At 25.1% G+C, this 22,437-nt stretch overlaps 1 protein-coding gene across 2 annotated transcripts; it reads right to left on the bottom strand.

Moving 5' to 3' along the window:
* Positions 1 to 565: 565 nt before the first annotated feature.
* LOC112596597 (polycomb protein Asx) lies at positions 566 to 13,595 on the bottom strand. Of its 2 annotated transcripts, XM_025342356.1 has the most exons (11): positions 12,726 to 13,595; positions 8,769 to 8,878; positions 8,404 to 8,610; positions 4,933 to 5,242; positions 4,707 to 4,863; positions 2,949 to 3,317; positions 2,392 to 2,605; positions 1,963 to 2,321; positions 1,690 to 1,877; positions 1,477 to 1,612; positions 841 to 1,143 (listed from the first exon to the last, which is right to left on the bottom strand). In XM_025342356.1, exons 2-11 carry the CDS (start codon positions 8,857 to 8,859, stop codon positions 841 to 843), a joined length of 2,334 nt encoding a protein of 777 aa, XP_025198141.1. In that variant the 5' UTR covers positions 8,860 to 8,878; positions 12,726 to 13,595. The 2 variants fall into 2 exon arrangements, with proteins under 2 accessions (XP_025198142.1, XP_025198141.1); XM_025342357.1 differs by lacking the exon at positions 12,726 to 13,595 and having other exon boundaries at positions 566 to 1,143; positions 8,769 to 8,859.
* Positions 13,596 to 22,437: the final 8,842 nt, after the last annotated feature.

Genomic DNA, 22,437 nt, shown 5'->3' with positions numbered 1-22,437 from the left:
AATTATACAAAATGCTTTGATTAAATGTTTAATAATTAATATGCTATACTTAAACAAGGCAACTTTTATTTAATATTTTAGGTATTTACATACAGAAAACCGAACTAAATTAGTTTAATAAGAACTAGCTTTCTAGAAAATTTTATCTTAATGATGTATTACTTAACTTTTTTTTTTAAACTTTGTTTATTATTATTATTTTTACTTTATAATATATTTTTATGAGTTATAATTCTTATCATAAATAATAAAATAAGATCAGTTATGTAAAATGTTTGTATAATTAATGAGAAATTGTTTGATTTGTATTTATGGTTACTATCTACTATCAATAATATTTAAACTTAGAACTTTAAAAATACATAACAGATGTTTGAAAATTACCTTATAAGTACACATGGTAATCTTTAGGGTGGGAGTAAAATCTATATACATTTTATTTTAAATTTATGATTAAATAAACTAATTAAACATGAGGTTTAAAGTAATTGTAATGTAATATATGTAATTTTAATTTTAATGGGTTTTGTGTAATTGGAATTTTTATGGTCAATGAAAGTGAACAATTAAACAAGTTATGATTTAGTATTTATCCGTAATGTTTGTCAATACTTCAGTTTCAAAAAAGTCAACTTATACATATATATAACAATATAATTAGGACTGGAAATTGGAAAAAAATAAAAATTAAACAAAGTCAATATAGGCAATAAGTCAGTTGAAAAAAATAATAATAAATTTTAGTCTAAACATTTCACAAATTTACGAAAAATATCTGAATAAAATTTAGTTTGTGTTACAGTTTAACATAATATTTTTAGTATCATACTTTGAGCTTTATTATCGAATAAGACACGTTACACAAAGTTTAGAAGGACCAATGCAATCGTCATGACAAAATGCCCCGCATTTTTTACATACTACCATAGCATTAAGACTACAAGAGCAATCATTAGTAGTTTGTTGTGACTGACCATAGGTAGATACTTGTATACCTACACTTGCTGGTCTTCCACCATTTAATATTGGAGCTATTTTGTTATTGGTCGGAGGAGCACTAGATGATCGGCGTATGCCTGTTATTCCACCTGACCTCTGAACCAACAGGTACTGTCCCATTTGTTTTTCGGTTAGTTGCTGTTGCTATAAAATTATAATGAATACAACATTGATTTCATAGAATAATTTTCTTAACAAAATATATTGAAAAAGGTTCTTTTTTTTTTTTGTAATTAAAAATGAAGGATACAAATAATATTACATTTCAAATTAATTATAAAATCTAAAATATTATTGAAAACAAAAAATGATTATAGAAGAAAAAGTTATCAAAATATACATGATTCGTTTTTTATAGCTGAGTAATTATCTTTTGAGTTTTAATTAGAATGCAGAAATATTATTTTAACAGAATTGAGAAGCATTAAATAACAATTTATTAAAAACAATATGGTAATTAACAAGTATATTACTTACATCAGATGCATATGGTGGTCCAACAGACATTGTTACTGGAATGCCACGAGAAGATGTAAACACATGTCTAACAACCAGAGGTTGTGAACTGTTTGTGATGTTTATGTTTCTTACTGGTTTTGGTCCATTTCGTATACTATTATTAAATTTAATTGATTATTTAATCAATTCTCAATAATTTGATATTTATAATTAAAATATTGTTTTACTTACAAAGAACTCTTGCCAATTAATACTGAAGGTGGAGGTTTTAGTTGACATCGAAGTTGATTACGATTAGGGCTATTCTGTATAACAGCTTGACATATTTGGTAACTTCTTTCTAAATTAATAGCACCAGGTGGTTGCTTTAATGTTGATCTACTATTAGTTCTACTTGTTGTACAACTACTTGAGCTCACCTTAAAAATACAAGTAATTAAAGTTTCTGATACAATAAAATTAATACATCAATGAAATGGTAATGTAAAAATGTATATATCTTACTTGTGATTTGATTGATGACACATAAGTATGGTGAACTGGACGATCTGAAGGAGCTGCAGATGATATATTAGATATTGTGTTGATAAATGAAAAATCATTAGGAATATTAGACTCTAGAGGAGATTGAAGTAAAGGAGATATTGATAGAGATGGTGTACTGGGTAATGGTGAACTGTTAGAAGAAGTAATAACAAGAGGTTGAATAACACTAGGCAATCGAACTACCACAGGTGGAGAAATAGGTTTTGGAAGTTCTTGTATAACATTCATATCCACATTCATATTGCTATCATTTGGCTCGTTTGATGGAATTTGATTAGTCGTCGAGTTAACATCCTCTATTTTTGGAGTTAAAGTGACTGAAAATATATTTGCACACGTAAAACAGTTTATACATTTATAAACTTAATAATTTAAATTAAAATATACCTTCCAACTCCAATTGGACTTCACTTTCACTTTGTTCTTTTTCTTTTGAAGTAGAAACACTATCATATTCTGGAATTAATGTGCCCAGATCATCATTCATTAACGAAGACCAGTTTTTGATCACTGATGTTTCATCTAAATTAACATCATCGATTTTACCAACATCACTTAAAAATTCATCTTTCAGTGGAATATCTATTTCAATGTCTTCATCCTATATTGAAAAAAAAAATGAAGGTTCATTAAATTATTAAAATTATACAATTTAAATTTTCATAAATCTAAATTATTAATGCAAAATCATTTAAAAAACAGGTCTACATTTTTTTTTTTTTTACATATTTTAACATTTTATTTCAAATAAATAATATTCTGAAATTAATTAATTGCCAATCTTAGATACAGAAAATAAAATACCGTGATTATTGACATAATTTAGTTTGTTTTAGTTTCATAACATTGAAATAAAAAAATAAAATATTCTTTTTAAATCAGTATTATCATGCTAAATCATCAATATTTATAAAGGATATATATGTAATAAATAGACTATTTACTTTTGGTAAAACCATAGCCTCTACTAATGGTTTTATGGTAGAATCAGTCGTGGAATCAACAGAATCCCATGGTAAATCTAAATTTTTATCTTCACTTTTAATGTCATCAGATGATGAACATGTAGTTGGTATTGTTGTTGTTGCTGTTGTTGTTGTAATTGTAGTTGTTGTCGTTGTTGTTGTTGTTGTCTCTTTTGTTGTTGTAATCGTATTTATTGTTACATCCTTGGTAACTGTAACAGCTGGTGGTGTGTTTACTGGAACAGTGATAGTTTCGGTTTTTTTATGCTTAGGATTACGCCAGTCAGAAACAGCAGCATTTGAACTTGAAAGTCTATTTTCACCCCATATGGGTTCAAAATACTTAAGCTGAAATTAAAAACACAACATATTAACTAAAATTATATTAAACCCTACTACTTTAATAAAGTAAATTCTAAATTCGTAAATTATATGTAATTAATTATAATGTTATGTTATCATATATCTAACTTTAATATTGCATAATCAAAAATTAAAACAGTATACATTTTTCATAAATATTTTCAATTCATAATTTTTAGTTCATAATTAATAAATCAAATATTATATATTAAAATGTGCATAAAAATAGTAAAAAAATTAATCGACAATATATTTATAAAAAATACAGATCATATTATTGATTTAATACAATATAGCTATAATTTTAACTTTACATATATTCTTACTGCTTTAAATACCTCAGAATTTTAAAGTTTTAAATTCTCCTAAGATAAAAAAATTTGTTAAATTTATAACTTATATGAATGGTAAATGTTCTAGTGATTTCTATAAGAGAAATACAATAAAATAAAATTGTTACACATTCTCCATTAAATTTTGTGGAACAGATTAAACAAATAATAATAATAATAATAATCCTGTTTAAGTGTAACATAATTTCAAGAGCATGATTTTATAATTGAATATTTTTCAAAATATCATCTCAATAAGTTTTTGAAAATAACTTGCAAATATTCTCTGTACTCTCTATACTTTTAAAAATGGAAAAAATTGTTTTTAAACAAAAAATAATAAATTTTAACAAAATATTAAGCTTTAATATTTAAATTAAATCATGTTCTGTTTTGTTTATTTATCATTGGATGCATAGTTAATCACTGAAAGCTAGTTAATAGTTATAATTTGGTAAATACTTATAGCAGTGGTCGGCAATAGGCGGCCCACGAAGGAAAAATAATTGGACCACGAAAAATATTTATTATTTTTAATAATGCTGGTTTTCCGCACATAATATATATTTTTATCTATTTTATGATGTGGTTAGAGATTACGATGGTGTTTATCGTTTATTGCTATTTACAATAATAGTTGCGATAACACAACAATTATTAACTAATATCTGAGTTTTTAGTTTTTACTGGCCCTCGAAATATTTTTTTTTGATTTTCTAAACCTCCATAGAATTTAATTGCTGACTCCTGGTCTATAGGTACCTCAAAATTAAAATTAATAATGATTGAAAATTAAAATAAATTGGCATACTTTTCTCATAATTTACAAAATATTCCTAGATATTCTAAAGACACTTAATTTTCTTGAAATAGGTAAGCAATAAAAACCATTTTCTGTTAGCTATTTATTTAATGAATAGTTATTGTCTTTTACTCTCATTACATTGCATATACACAATGAAGATAATTTGATAAAATAGAACCTTCACACTAACAATAACATTCATAATATACTTTTAATTATTATTATTTAATGATTTACTTTGAATGGATCTAGTTTGCTTTTTTCACGATCAATGTCCATTTTCATTTTTTGTTGATTTTCAGGTGTAAATTCTCCTTCTGATAATCTATCAGTCCATTCAAGACAAGCTTGAGCAAAGAACTCATTATTTAAAACAGATGAGTTTAATAATGGCCTATAAAATAAAAATATTTTATTTTAAATCTATTCAGTTATTAGAAATATTTAACTTAAGTAGACAAACCTAAAATCAGATTGAGTATCATTTAAACTTTCTCGATCAACATGTGGTAACAATTGAATAAGTTTATGTTGATAAAGACGAGGGAGCATTGAAAAAGTTTGTTTATTCAAAAGTGATCTTAAATTGACTTGTGCAAGAACAGAATCTGGTGTTTCTAAATCAACACAACCTTCAGCCTTTGCTTGTTGCAATTGAGCAGCAGCTGACAATCGTTTAGATCCAGGACGTTTACGTGGTTTTACCAAACTAAATCCAGGAATAGATGATAAAACTTCTATCATTGTAGGTACTCTAGATTCGTCTTCAATAGCTGTAAAAACACAAGTAAATTTATTAAAAATAATCTGTCTTATAGACAATAATAATTTAAAGATTACAAATATAAGATTTATACGGTAAAATTTGACTTAATAAGATATCTTTTTCAACAAAGTGATTGAGTACTGGAAAAAAGATAGTATTTCTAGTGTATTTTGACCTATAAATAGAAGATTCTTACTATTACATGTATGGACAGCAATATTTTTCCCTACTACTTTGATAACAAACAACAATCTTAGTTCAAACTCATTTATAATTTCATATATTTATGCATACTATGGCGTAGACGCTACCAGCTGTGACAACAAAGCATATAATTACACGTCATAATACAGATTATGACTGAGTACCTACATAGATAATTTTAGAGAGCTAGACAATCTTATGTATGTATATCTGTGTATTTTATAAATATTAATATATTCAATAATATTATTTTATTTTTTTACCATAAAAATATAATATTTTCATTAAATAGATATGCATGTGGCTTAGAATATTATCACTGTCTAAGATTAAGACTCTGAAAAATCAAAATTGTAATACATTTATTGAGCAGATATCTGATAACATAGCCTTAAAAATGAATTTATAGAACAATTAACTCGAGCATAGCAAAAAATCCCTGAGATAATAATTGTAATTACCAAAGAGAAATTGATATGGTCCATATTTTATAGTATTTATAGTTTACTTCATGAAATGTATGACAATTAAATGAAATAAATTTTATTATAGTAATATATATAATCAGATATGCATATAATTTTGGTATTTTTTTATTAAAAAGCAACTAATTATTAAAATAAGAACATTTAATTTCTAATCTTTATAAAAAAAAAACCTTAATGATTTATTTGGATGTAATTATATACAAAAGTTGTGTTTTAATTAAATAAAACATATAATATTTAAGTTTAGAGCTCAATCAAATCCTCAAATCTCAGATTGCTCCAAGCTTAAGTTCATTTGTCTTTACCAAATAGTTTCAGTTCCATGGCACATGTAACACAAACAATATTCTTTACAAATACCTTAATATACAAACTTTCATTAACTAACTAGAAAAAGTCACTGTTTTTATTCCATTAAAAACCTCAAAATCAACAAAACTTTTTAATCAAATTTTTTTTCTCTTAAACTATTCTCAACAACCTGAAAAGGCGTCTTGAAAAATTCTGGCTTAGAAATCTACCTTAGATTTTACAATAAACCTGTTGGATAGTACTACTGGATGCCTCCTTCTTCATTCCAATATTTTTATTTTTACATAGCTTTCATTATAATTAACCAATGTACAAACTCTCGCAGATCTAGACTTTACTTGAATAAAAATAATTAACTAAAAACAGGCTAGCTATCGTGGAGAGAAAATTATTCAGAAGGATTTACAGATAAAAAAGAAACAAAGATTAAGCATGCAAAATTAGGTCTAACGAGTAATTACAGAAATGATTCAGAAATCAAATGTAATATAAGAAATATGACACAAAAGACTAAGTTGGTTTAAAAAAAACAAGAAGAAACTAAGACAAATAGGGACAGACAATGTTAATGAAGTAGCTTTGGATGGAAACAGATGGAAAGAAGATGAAACACTAAAGCAAGGAAATAAATAAGAGTGATTCTTAAATAAAGTTGATAAGTGTTATCTATAATTATACAATTAGCATATTAATTTTCAAGGTAAACAATAATTATATTCTCATTATTGACGTATACACGACATTCCGTTCAGTTATTCTAACCAAATGTAAAATATAACAGAAAATAATCAATAAAATGTTAATAATATTTTATAATCTGAAATCTTTGACGTTAGTGTAGTATTTACTTCTGAAAAGTTTAAGTACTGAGATAAATAATTGATACATATGTCATATTAAATTAATATATAATACCCTGAATTAAAGAGAAAGTTTAGAGATTAAAAGATACAAGATAGCAATTGTACAATTGCATATCAATAATCTAACTTAATTTAAAAAAATGGTTGAAGAATGTTCCAAAAGTACAGATAAGCAAAAGTTTTATCAAAATTTAGTATCTGATTGAATTTTACGCGAAACAGAAATGGAATACAGAATTAATATTATAATTGTTATATATCAGCAATAATGATATATTGTTAGTTGTGCAGTAATTAGATTTGTCAGAATAAAGCATTGTTTTTTTATTTTTTTATTTGAAGGCGTAAGTGATATCTTTGTCTTAAAATACATGTTATATATCAAATCTAAGTACTATATTCTTATATCAAAATAATTTATTTGCTGTAGCTGTTAATATTCTCTAATGTAAAATTTATAATAAGTTATTTTTCTCTAATATTAAATATTAATAAGTTGTAATAAGAATTGAATATGTCAAATTAAATTTTATGTTTGTGTAAGATAGTGACCCATTCTGTTCCTCTTAATCATGATTAACAGTAGCCTTTATAAACATAAGAATAGTTAACATATCCTTTATAACATTTGATAGTAGTAAAAATAACAAGTTCTATATAAAAAAATCGAATATATTATCATACTTAAGAATCAATAAAATTAAATGATTAGGACACATATGGAAAACCGAAGATGATGTACTAAAAAAATTACTAATTTAAACCATATACAAGAAAAAAAAAACCACTAGATAAATACTTAAATACGAGAAAATATGGAAAACATTTGGACAGTGAATAGAAATCTGTAAGTTAAATTGGTATTCAATAAGAAAAGCTAAAGAGAACTGCTTGTGGTAGCTCTGGACTTATAAAAGCCATTAAGTTAATAAATAAACATTTATGCTTTCTTTAAATACCCTACTGATTTTTTTTTCACATAATGAAAATTAACTTAGATTATAATATATCTTTAAATTAACTTTACAGATATTTATTTAAAAATATATCATTTTTATAGCACCACTAGACTATATTCACATTCAGGCCTAATTAACAAAATATTTTTATGATAAAGAAAATTCATAAATAGTTTAACTAGGAAAATTGAAAAAATATTGAGATACAAGGAGTGATACTACTGTCAAATAAGATAAGTGAACAAACTAATTAGTTTTGACATTATATTATATAAAATATTTAATACTTAGTCTGACTTATAAAAAGTATAAGTATGAATTAAATTATTATATTATATTTACTGTTTATCTGATTGGAGGGAAGTATAATTCTTGGAACAGGAGCAACATTTCCAGCTGCAATAGTAGTGTTTTTGCGTCTCCGTTTAGCTTGTTGCCGTAAAGCATGTTTCATTACTGTTTTTGAACCTGAACTCTTTGCATTAGCTCCTCTAGTTACTTTTGAAATGCTCCAAATATTATCATTTTCATTAGTTATCTTATCATTTTCTAAAAAAAATTATTTAAAAATTGTTAGTATCATACTAAATACAACTTACTATATTAAATATCAGAATTTCAGAAAAATAATAAACAATTAAATAATTGAACAGTATTCATAAAAATACTTTAATCCTTAAAATAGACTTCTATTTTTTATTTCATACCTTTAAGTTTTTGAAGTTTAACAGGAGTTAATGATGTATTAGAATTGCCGGAAGAAAGAATTGTCCTTTTTCTGTCCTCCATTTTATTCATTTCATAATATGATATATACCTAAAAAAAAAAAAAAACCATAAATATATTATTATTTCAATCAATACAAATTATTTTTGTTAAATTTATATGGATACTAAAATATATGATAACATAAATAGGTAACAGTAAAAACTTGTTATTTTAAAAAATAATAAATAAAACTATAATGTTTTGTTTTACTTCTTTTTCCCTATATATTTTTAGTTAAAAACAGCATCATAAACCAAAAGTTCCACAAATAAACAGTGATTAAAAGATAATATAAGATAAAAAAATTAATATAAATGCAATAATTTTATATCATTAAATTGTTAAAAAATATTAAGTTATTTTAAGTTATAACCTTTAATATGTTTAATATTTTTAGTTATTACTGGTATTAATGATTTTGAAATAAACCATACATATTATATCATAAATAATTAAAGGTTTTTTTGATTTAACTTAATTTAGTTAAGATAAATAGTATGTATATTGGAATATTTTATTTGATATGAACTGATCAATATACAAGAATAAAAGAAAGACTTAGTGACAGTCACAATAAGCCATTCAAATTTTTTAAAACAGATAAATATTATTTCCTGAGTTTAAATTGACCTTAAATTGAAATATTAAAAATACTAAAATCTAATTTTTAACTGCAGCAATAATATTGATTGTATTTATACATCTATTAGTATTATACATGCAATATAAAATATCATGACATTGATTATCATATAATAAATTAAGTATTGATATTTAATTTTTAAGTGATTAGAACAATAAATGTAAAATAAAGTATTAATATATATTAAGGTTGGAATTTTATAACAAATACAAATTTCTTATGATGCTTAAAAAATAGCAGAGTATGCTTAAAATGACTTTAATGATTCAAAGAACTAAAATTAAAAATTAATTTTGCATACATGGTGACTTTTAAATTTAAGAATTATTTTTGGATTTTTTGAATTTTACTTATTTTTTAATCAAAATTATAATATTTTGACAAACATATTTTTGAAATATTATCAATCAAATTTTCAAATAATTGTCAATAAAATTATTTTGATCGGTTAAAAGCTTAAAAATTGAATACAAGACTCTACATAAGTTGTTCTTGTGAATAAGTAAAATATTTATAAACTTTATTATTTTTAGTTATGGTTTATAAATTTAATACTAAGTTCCTTATGAATAGTACATAGTTCATATTGAAATCAAAAAATCTAGAAAATAAATATGCATAATTTTTGTTGTTGTAGACATTTTAAGTTTTAATTTGGACAAAATTATGTATTTAAACAAAGAATTAGTTATTTTGTAATAGTTCAAAAACATTATTCATACGAGCAATTTACCTTTAATGTATATTATTATATTTTATATATTCAATATTTTCAATAAAAATTAATTCAACCTACTGTATTATTAATAGTAAAATAAATTATTATACTCAATTGCAATAAAAAAAAAAAATAATAATAATAATAAAATAAATATATATCATTAAATATACTTAGTAATATACATAGAGCTGATAGATTACCTCGCTCAGAATAGTATCTATAATTTTAAAAAGGGGCTTAAATTTAAAAAAAACATATAATTTTTAAGTTTTTAGATATTTAAACATTATATCATTTTAATATTTTTAAATGTTATTTGTTTGTTTGACATTTTTTAACATTAAAAATACATAGAAATTGTAATTTTTTTTTCTTTCTAGAATCTATTGTCAATTGTTGCGTAATTAATCACACTATGGTATATAAAACTAAGAACTTTGAAATTTGTAGGATTTGTTGGTGAAGTTATTAAGTTATATTAAGTCATTGTCATAAACTTATAACTTATTTACCAAATCACACAAACCTAGTTTTGCGCCAATTAAAAAGAAAGTAAACATGATAATAATTAATTGAGTTAGAGAAATAAACTTATATATTATGTCAACACATTCAATATTTATAAATAAAACGGCATTAAAATATTTCAGAAAATATAAATCGTTGTAACTATAGATTAACCAACATTGAAAATAACATCAAAATATATAAGGTTTACCTAAATATTGAGTAGATATCATCATTTTCATCATATCAATATGATGTTTATGATGTTAGTAATAAATAATAATAATAATCTCACAATTATCATTTTAATTCATTTATTATCTCGACAATCTATTAAGAATATTTTTGAATAGTAAATGGATTTGATATTGATAATATTGATGTAAATGGATAGATTAAAAAATTATATTTTTGAATGAATTTTAAATAGATAAACAGATGATAAATTATTTCAAAAAAATGTTTAGCTTTTGTAAATTATCAATGCAACACTAAGCATTCCTTCAGAGAACTAATCTATATAGTATATATATATATATATACGTTATTATAATTGTTTTTTAGGTTTATAGATATAGAACTAAAAGCTTTCTTATAATAATTTAAGATTCATTGATTTAAGTTTTTGAAATAATTTTAGAAAAAAAAAATGTATTATTTAGTTATTTCTTAGTTCTGATTCTTGGTATATTAATATTCAATTAAGTACTTGACTGAAATTTAAAATTATTACTTTAGCCTTCGTTTTTAATTAAAATAACAACTCGATCACAACATTTAAAGTATAAAATGAATGTAATCTTTTGAACATAGTTACTCCACAAAATATGTAATTAATACAACTCGGTCAGATCATCTTAGCACTCAACAACCATAACAGTTAAAAAAAAAAAACAGAGGTTCAAAAACTATATTTTTTCAACATAATATGGTTTAAGAACTATTGGTTTCTTTTGAAATTGTAACAGTTGGCGAGTGCTAAGATGAACAGGACGGGTTATATAAGCAAATATATTAAACTACTCAGCTAAGAAAGGATGACGTAAATTCCTCAATGCCATTTTGAGAAAAAATTAATTTTCATAGATTTAGTAGCCCTATATTTACAGATATAATATCTTATAAATTCAATGAAATCTGCACTTTATATTTTTAACTACTTGTTCATCAAGATATTCTAATTTTAATATTTATGGTATTATAATAAAAAAATTATTAATTATTTAAAACAGTTCACTTAACAAAAACATTTTAGGTAATTTTGTTTTTTTTCCAAATTAGCAAAAATAGGTAATATTTTTAACTGAAACTTTGTATTTTTACAACAAAACATTATCGATGACTTAACTAAATATATAAGAAGCATTATAGCTACAGTTAAACGATAACCAGTTTCCTAAGCAATAAGATTATAAGTAATTATTAAATAAATGTACACTGAATTGAAAATTTAACATATTATGGTATTTTTCTTAGCAAATGATGATTACAGCATTTTTGTTGAACATTAATTATATAGGTACTTAATTCCAATTGAGGCAATCTTATTTGCTTATAATGGCAACTTTCAATATAAATAACCTGTTATTAATAAAATGGGGAAAAATTTGTATATTACATGAAAAAGAGTATATCTATTGTTTACTTTTTTCATATTACAGCATTTTTTTTATAGCAGGATAATACATGTATCAATAAAAAAGAAACAATAAAAAGGCTAATAATTCGATTAAATTTATTAAATACTGACACGAATAATAAAAAATTGATTAAGTAAGGTAGGTATCAATTTTAAAAAACATTGAGGATTCAAAATCAAATAAATCTAATTTGAATACAACATACACCATAGCCAACACTGAAGTTAATCAGACTACAACGAGATTATGAAAACTACCATGTCCACAATAAAACACCATTAGAAAACCGGACTTCTTAAGAAAAACAATATTGTTCACAGTACGCAGCAAAGACAAATATGTGAGAGGATAAAACAAGGCTACAATATTGTTATGGATACTGACCTTTTTTAAGCGATGTTTCTTGGCAATAATTAATCGTATGTACTCGTACAGAAATAAATAGCTGTAGTGTCGGAGAAGTATCGTCAGTGGCTCGTGGAGCAGTTGTTGAAGTGGGTGGTTTTCTAAAGGTTTCGATAGAGTGGTTAACTACGGTGCTCTAACGACGACCTGCTCGCGGGACAGACAGCGACAGAAACGTCTGGCCAAGCAAACAGACAACTACACACGTCGTCGACAATGAGACCGTCGTCATACGTATTCTTGGCGGCGACAGCGGTGTTCGTCGTCTTTACCTTCTTCTTCTTCCTCCTCCTCGTCGTCGTCGTCTTCGTCTCCTCGTTCGCGCCGGGTCCGTCGTTTACGCATTTCGTCGACAACCGTTTCCCGAACGCTGAACGCCGTGGGCGCAGTACAATAACAATCGCATATTACTGTCACCGGGCCGCGTCGTGATGAGACGATATCGACGAGAGCGAAAAAAATAAAAATGCAGAAGACCGCACGAAAACCGCCGACAAGAGAACACAGAAACCCAAATACACGACACTTTATCGATTTATAATAGTGTTACGCGGTACGCCGATCGTCCGACGCCGTGGCGACTACATGCGCGCGTAAATACACGTACGTTATCGTTAACGGACGCGTTGCCGTCTCGACGCTTCCTCGCCACCGAAGTACGCGACGCGTATAGCGTAATGTCGACTAATTAACACTGTACGAGATATTTCACAATATCGCCGTCGATGGAGGACCGTGCGTACGTGCGTGCGTGCGCGCGAGTTCACTGTGCGCGTATATATTATTGTGGTAATGTACACAGATGGTATTTATTATTTCAACAACAATAATGATAATAGTAAAAGTATATATGCGTTAATATTATAATGTACGATACTGTACGTTGTCGGATGTTTAAAAAAAAAAAAAAAATAGTAATAATAATAATAATAATAATATTATCTACGCGAGTTATCAGCGAACGGGCCAGTGGTCACAGACGGAATCGCGGCGGTGGTGGCGAGAACGTCGTAGCTGCGTACAACACAACCACTACGGATGCGGGCGGTGGGGGTAATCGTCCGTGCCGTCGGTGTTTGTGTGTTATTATTATTATTATTATTGTGAAATTCCGCCGTAGACGTGTGCGCAGCGCTCGACGTAACGACCGCTTCAGCGGCGGCGATGATAATAATAATATTATTATTGTATACTGTTGCGTGCGAAACTTGCGGCGGCGGCGATTGCGACCGAAACGATCCGAGCGGAGTCGGTTGGCGTTTTTTTTTTTCCTTCTTATATTATTATTATTTCGTATTACCTACTTCGTCTACTCGCCAATACAGTTAAACATATATACATATATATACACGCACACAGACATATATATATATATATATGATATAATGTATATAAGTATATAATGTATTACATATATGCGTTGAATTATATCACTATAATTTAATATACCTTTGGCACGACTTTTATTCGTATTTCGTTTTATTCTCTTCGTTATTATTATTATTATTCCTGGTAAAAATTTTCTGCCAGTTTTCCATTCGCGTAACGTTTAAATACGCAAACGGTCGCCGTACACATAAATAAATAATAATTTTAATATTGTCGCGGTCTTTTCGGCGGCGTGGCGACAAAAACCTATTGCCGCCATCCAGACGCGCCGTGAGCTCGTGACCTCCTCTGGTCCTCCTCCGCCGTCACCGCTACCGACACCGACGCTATGTGGAGGATTCGCGAGGAAACGTCGACGGATCGCATTGCGCTCAACCCGCTCCCCGCCACCGCGGCCGACACCCCAACCACCATCGCCGCCATTCGGTCGGACTGTTTGATTTTACCGTACCTACTTATCTATATAAAAATATTATGTTAATACTTATTTGAGTTATTATCATTGCACGACAGAATGGAAAAAAATTAAACGTACACCGTCGTACACTCGTATCTACTATCATACCGAACACCAGAGATCATAATAATATGATTCTATAATTTATTATTATTGTAGGTACCTACAATATGATGTAGATGAGCTATACGTGAGATCAAAATATTCCCAATATTTGTGAATTTTTCTGATAATTGCTACAGACTACGTACACACAATCGGGCGAAGAGCAATACTTCAATTAATAGACAATTATTTTATTATTTTAATAAACAGTTCCTAGTTAACAATTATAACGGTGGATTTTAATGATTGTTAACAATATTGCTATACGCGTTATCGGAAATGGCTGAGGTCGCTCGTCTTGATTCAATATTATGCCGTAATGTGTAATCATTTTACACCGCGCGCCGTAACACGTAAATTCAACACTTCTCGTTCACGAACTCAATTAAACCGAATATCGATCGGTCGAATTATTAAATTTCAACGCCTAACTGGCTGGTTCGTTCGCATAACCTAGTTTTATTCAAATACACGCACCTATGTAGGTGACTTTTATATTATATTTAAGTCTCAATAAAACCTTTTAGAATGAAAATTATTTTAAAGTCTACATAAGTCTACATATGAGTCTACGTTATTTATTTTATTTTGCATATGAAATCGGCTATTAAATCCTAACTTGTAATACTAAGCAATATATATATAAAATATTAAATACATAAATAAGTAAAAGAATAAATACCTATATAAATAAATTGGAGTTATAAATATAAATATAAATAACTATGATTATATATGTAAAATATGGTTAAGTAAGTTAAATATAAATATGAATAAGTATAAGTAATAAGTATGTTAATGAGTAATGACAAATAAATAAGTAAATTAGTTCACGTTTAAATATATTAATTGTGTTCTGTAAAATTTTTGAAAAATATTTGTACTGACTTAGAACTGTAACAAAATATTCTATAATTATGTTTAAAATATTTTTTTTTATATTTTGAAAAATTTGATTGAAATTATGTTTAATACTGTTTCTTAAAATAAAATAAAATAATTATTAATGGGATATATTGAGTTTAAGTATAATAAATATTTAAATATTTGATTCAGTTTTTACTTGTTCATAACAAATACATATAGGCTTTTGTGTAATAATTAAGTTTAATTTCTTTTATTAGCAAAATTGTGTATGAGTATATCATTGACATCTGGCAGGTTTAAAAACGAAAGCCTAAAATATTTATATTTTTAATATTTTCCAATTTCATAATTTTTATTTTTGTAGTTATTTTATAGGTAACTAGATCCATTGATTCAATTTTTCTAAAGCACGCTTGTCTAGTTGTCTCAAATGAAATTGATGAATGATGGTCAAACTTTATACACCGCAACGTGAATTTTCTTTACAAAATTAGTTACATAATTTTAAAACATAAATTAAGTTTTTGACATTCTAAAATGATTAATCGATTCATACATTATTGAATTTTTACCTAATAGTAAACAAAATATATACTAAAGGCGTAAGTAGTTATTATTTTTATTTCGTAGAGAATAAATAATGATTAAATTTATTGTATTAGGAGGTTTTTAATAATCCCTTCATTATAAATAGTGGTATACATAATCAAACATTTTAAATAGCATATAAAATATTATATATTATTGTCTCATCATTGATCAACAATTTTTTTATTTCTCTCATATAGGTAATTTCATTTAAAACAAAGTGTAGTACAAAACAACAAGTAAGTATTTAATAAAATGTTAAATTTGTAATTATTACTATCAAAATTCAATGGTACAAATAAAATCTAAAATTCCCGGCCTATAATAAATGTTTCATGTTAATATATTATTATTTTTATCTGAAAAAAAAATATGAACGATATCATGTAGTTGCTTACAGATGTCCATGTACGTTTTACAGTTAATGTTAAATTGTACTCAAGATAACTATATGCTTCAGTTAATATATTTTTTGTTTCCCAATCATGGACTCTATTGTTAATATTGTAATATTTTTCATTCAGACAAGACCATTTTTCTTCTTAAAAAAAGGTACATTCAATTTTTCACCACTTATTTTTGAACTAGAATCATATCTATTTTCCACTAAATATTATATTAGTTTTTAAATGCTAAAATTATTTGTTATAAATATTTTATGAATGAAATTATTATACAAATTAGTTAATTTGTATTCATATAGGTACCTAGTATCTATATAAGAGTATAGGCAGTATAGCACTCTATATAATACATAGGAACCTAATTAAAAAAATAACAATAATTTGATATTATAGTTGAAAATATTATTATAAAATAATATTTCACTACTTTATTTAATTTTAATTCATTTTGTATTTGATGTTTACCAATACTTAACAATAATTGAATAATATCAAACAATATTCTTAGCCAGAAAATGATAAGTAATAGGTATTTATTTAAATTAATAAGTGTACATAATGGTTAAAATTTGGTTTTTTTTTTTTGAAAATAATGAACAGTGGAGGAGTATGATATCCCACTTTGGAGGAAAATGGCTACAGCTTTCGTTTATACCAAGAATTCGATGGATTTGGATTAAAAAAGCATACACAAGAATAATTCTTATTACAATTATTGTATTAAGTATTAAAGTGACTTTAAATTTTTGCAGTTTAATCGGCGTCAGATAACATCAACAAAACGTGGTTAACATTATTCCCTTCAGGCTATAATATTATTTAAGCTGTCGCTTACAAATCGTGCTACAGTTTAATTACTGTTTTTTTTTTTTTTTTTTGAACTTTCAATACTAAAAGCAATGATTTGTGAAGCAAATCAACATTTATTTTTCAATAGTAAAATTCTCTTAAAATTTTCTTCGGGATCAATAATTTTATCAACATGAAAAAAAAATATACTAGTTACCAATACCATTTCTTGATGGTTATATAAGGTTTGTATGTAAAATAAAAAATAATGATAATTAATAATTCTTCCTCAATGTACTCATTAGGTAATTATTATGATATGTTTTCAAAAAATATTCGACATTTCTATTTTTTTTTAATCTGTGCATCTGTAATATTATATAAGGTAAAATTAATGTAAGACAGAGTTCTTTAAAAAAATTTAAATTGATTTCCAGTTGAAATAGATGTTAACTTTAAACATCACCAATGATAGGCCCATAGGTATTATATATTATAAAGTATCAGCTAGTCCTTTATGTTTAACGGAAAGGCTGAAACGCGTATAACATATGCACGAAAAGGTGCTTTTGTACTGATTGAAACACACTCAATTTACTGTTGCTTTTTTATTCACTACACCAAGTAAGTAAAAAATATAGTTTCTTACGTATTATACTATTATAGTTGTTATATTGTGACTAAAACATTTGACAATCACGTTTTGGGGTACGTCACTGCTGTAGGTAAGACTTTTTAAGTACAAGTACCCTACTATTAATACTAACTATATTTTTATAGAAATATTTTTTATATTAAAGAACTACATTGACGAGTGTTTTTAATATTTTAGAGATAATATTCATAATTATACATAAGCGCTGTTTACCTTAACCGTTTTGGCCAACTAGCACATGATTTAACAAAAACCTTGATTTTTATTATAAGTGTTTCCTAGACTTAAAAAACTATGTACATACATACATACATACATACATACATACATACGTACATACATACATACATACATACATACATACATACATACATATATACATACGTACATATCCTATTTCTTTATTATTGGTGAATTATAATTTATAAAAACTCTAATATAACTATTAACAAGCAACGACGACGATCCTATAATAATGTATAACTCTACAATCACATAGAGCTAATAATATTCATACAAGCTGATTATGTACAATCGACTATTATTATATAGCAGAGCAGCTACCTACTTGTCCAGCTTTTTAATTTATTAACAAAACTTAATATTTTTGATTTCTAATTTAAATTAATAATCATATATATTTTTTTAATTTAAACGCTTAAGTATTTGCAACAGTATATTAATTATTTTATTTGTAATTTTTAAACATATATTTAAGTAGTAAAAATGTAGTTTATCCTTTTTTAATCATAAATATGAAAAAAAAAACATGAAGGTACTTACAAAACCAAATCGTGGTCTACGTACAATTATGTATAATATATATTGATATCAAACATGCAAAAATCTTTGAAATATGTAATTATATGCAATTATAATACAATTTTTTTAATTGAATCATGTCAAATTTCTGTTACCTCTACTAATATTTAATTTTATTAAAGTATCAAAAACGAAATGTGCTGTCTGTTTTCAAAGGATTATGATACGCCGACTGCTCATAGAGGTTGATATACATTAAACACATGTGTATGATTATAGTATATAGTGATATAAAAACGGCGTCATAGTTAGAACAGACCGATTTAACATTTTACACAGTACGTGTGGTTGTCAAGTAATTTGTCAAACTCGGTATCGTTATATTGAAGTAATATCTTGTTATCAAATTTTAATGCTACACAGTATTTAATCGCAGAAAAATTTAAGCGCTGATTTATTTTATTGAAAATTATTAGTTACAATCTTTAATTTAAAATTAATATATAATTTTGCTACGAATGTAATCACGATAACTATTTTAGTAACTTATATAAGGGAATTAAGAGTTCCAATTTTTAATACCAGGTACTAGGGTAATGTTACTTGATTCCTTTTAAACTGACTTTTTTGAATAGAATTTTTTATAAAATGCTGTAACTATTTTGTAACCAAGAATATCCAAAATCCAAGGTTCCTGTCATTACTCAAATCTTCTAAAAATAGTTTTAAGTGTCGTCAACATTATTAACTCAATAACTCATGTCTGCCATTAGTGTATAAAATACTTATTATATAGTGTATTAATATTTATTATTTATAATTTATAATTGGCTTAACTAAATCTCATTTAGCCACTTAGGGGTTTCTTAGTTAAAATAATAAATATCGACTTAAAGACGTTTTTATTATAGGATGTGTATCAATATGACGACAGTTGAGTATATATTATTATGTAATTATCTATTATTTATTGTTTTTTTTCTGAAAATTTTCCCTTCGTCATTCTTAACTGATTAGTTTATGTCTTTATTCTACTGTTGCAGTGCTACATAAGTCTACAACTATATTATAGATTAAGTATTGTAAATTGTTCATTAACATCAAATTATTATAAAATATAAAATAGATCTATTTAAATATGATGAAAACAGTCTGATATGACCACGTCTTTAGTTTAAGATTTAGTATATCCAATGGCATAGTCATGTAAGTTTTAAAATACATTCAAAATCATATATCTTCACAAACCAATAGATAGGTTTAAAGATACAATGTTACCTCCAATTAGAAAACACTACGGTTTATTCAAATTTTACTTACGTGATGTTAATGTTAACAAACTTTATCCCAAGTTTTTAAAAATGCTAGAAAAGTAGTTTATTAAAGCATTTTTTATTATACTAGAAAAAACGATCACATAAAATCAAAATTAATAATAATTTTAAAATGGAATATTTTTTATAAAAATTTAAGTTCCAATTTTAGTTACGACTGTTTTAAAATATTTATATGATGAGTTTTGGTTACCATAATTCTAGTTAATTCTAGTTTGAGAATCGATTCTTTTTGATCTGGTTCCAGTTCTCGAAAAAAACTAAAGTATTTTAATTTGAAATTGGAATGCTGAGTAGGTGTAATAACTGACATGTGTACATAAATATTCACATTAATATTTGTGTAAATGAAATAAAAATGTTTTATTCTTTTTTTAATTTTGACAATCTGGCTTAAAAATTAAATTATCGTATTTTTTATTTTTAGTTTTAGTTATAATAACTATGCATGTATGAAAATATAAAGTTTCTATGATAACAATTGTTTTTAATAAATTGAGTGGTGCCAATAAAAATTAGATGATAGCTTGTGAAATTTTTATTTTTGAAAAATACTTTGTTCAAGCATTTTACAAAACGCTCAGTTTTTTACTTGCCTATAACAATTATTATATTATAGCGTTTAATGTGTATTTTGTAATTTATATCATCATTTCCACACCCAGTGATTTTATTGATTAAGTATAAACTACAGACTACAACATATGTGGCTGACTGATTATAAAACTTCTTTTAAGGTGATAATATTTTAAATTACTTGGTTTAAGCGTGTATTATAATTTTATATTATAATCATAACAAAACTATTGTATAAAAACTTTATTTAAAAAATAAAACCACTTATTTTTACAATTGAGTTTATATATTATATAGTCACTTTTATGTTATAAAATAAATATATTTCTTATAAATTTGGTCACTAATCTTGTAAGACTTATATCTATACACATTAAATTACAAAATTTACTTTCATAAATTTGTTCACATAAATTATATTTATAAATAAAATTACTATATTTACAGCGCTTCAGAGAAACCTCAAAATATATTATCACAATAATGATTACTTTGATACAAATACCCAGCCAAATACATCGAATAGATTTTTACCTGAACCAGTTTTAAATTCAATATTTTATATTGTTCGTAAAAATGCCTTATTACCTTAAAATAATTAAGACATTTAATATGAAAAATGTAACATAGTATTAATAGTATCAATAATATTCTAATGAAAATTGTTTTATTTCAGGAACACAAACAAAAAAAAATTGGTCATTATATACTGTTATTATTATATAAAAAATATTATATATTTAATTTAAACAAATTATAAGAAAAAATTACGTTATATGTGTAATTAATCTAAAATATAAATTGGGTTTCTCTGGAACATTTTAACTTACCATAGATACTAGTTATGAATATAAATAGAATGAGCACTGGCTAAAATGTGCTACATCTTATAAGGATATAAAATATTATTATATATTTATAGTAAATATATAATAGAAATATATTTATTTTTATAATTAAGTTATATCACAATACATAAATTATTAATTAAATTTATATTAACAATAAATTACAAAAATACTAATAAATTAGATAATCAAAAAAAATGAATTCCCATTATTTTAGTGTATCTAAATATAATTTTTTTAAAATACCCTCAAAATATATTCGATTTCAAACTCCTAAAACTACAAATACTTTCTTCATGTGAATGTACTTGTATATTGTAAAAGTGAAATCAAAACCAAATTTAATTATGTTTTGGTAGTAAAAGTTATATGCCTATAAACCAGTTAACGGTAAATTGTACTTACGGTATCATTTAACAACAAATATACCTATGGATATAAATTTATTAATATAAAATTTATTATAAATTATAATAAATCAATAGACATAAGCTATATATAATAAAATAATCGTCCGATAAATATTTTTAAAATATTCGATTAAATTGGTATTTCAGTATTGAAAAATTTGTATGTGGTTTTTAATTTTATTTAAATTTTCTGATGGAACATTTACCATAATTGTTTAAATTGTTTAAATTGACTGTTAAAACATGACTTAGGGAAAATTAATAAATTAAATCAGTGATAAAATTAACATCCACTATTTGAATAGTAAAATGTTATGGAAATTATAAACACGAATAAACAATTAAATAAAATGTTTAGTTCTAATAATAACTAATATTTTTGTCTTCAGTTGAAATATTGTGTGTCAATCAATTGAATGATATTATTTTTTGATAAATTATTTATATTCATATCTAATGTTATACAAAATAAATATTTGAATATTTTTTATCTTTGATTTAGTCTAA

This window comes from Melanaphis sacchari, unplaced genomic scaffold, assembly GCF_002803265.2.
Source record: "Melanaphis sacchari strain LSU unplaced genomic scaffold, SCAv2.0 Contig32_pilon_pilon, whole genome shotgun sequence".
Classification (NCBI taxonomy): Eukaryota; Metazoa; Arthropoda; class Insecta; order Hemiptera; family Aphididae; genus Melanaphis; species Melanaphis sacchari.
Note: the sequence above shows the minus strand (reverse complement) of the source record. Positions and strands in the feature narration are given on the sequence as shown.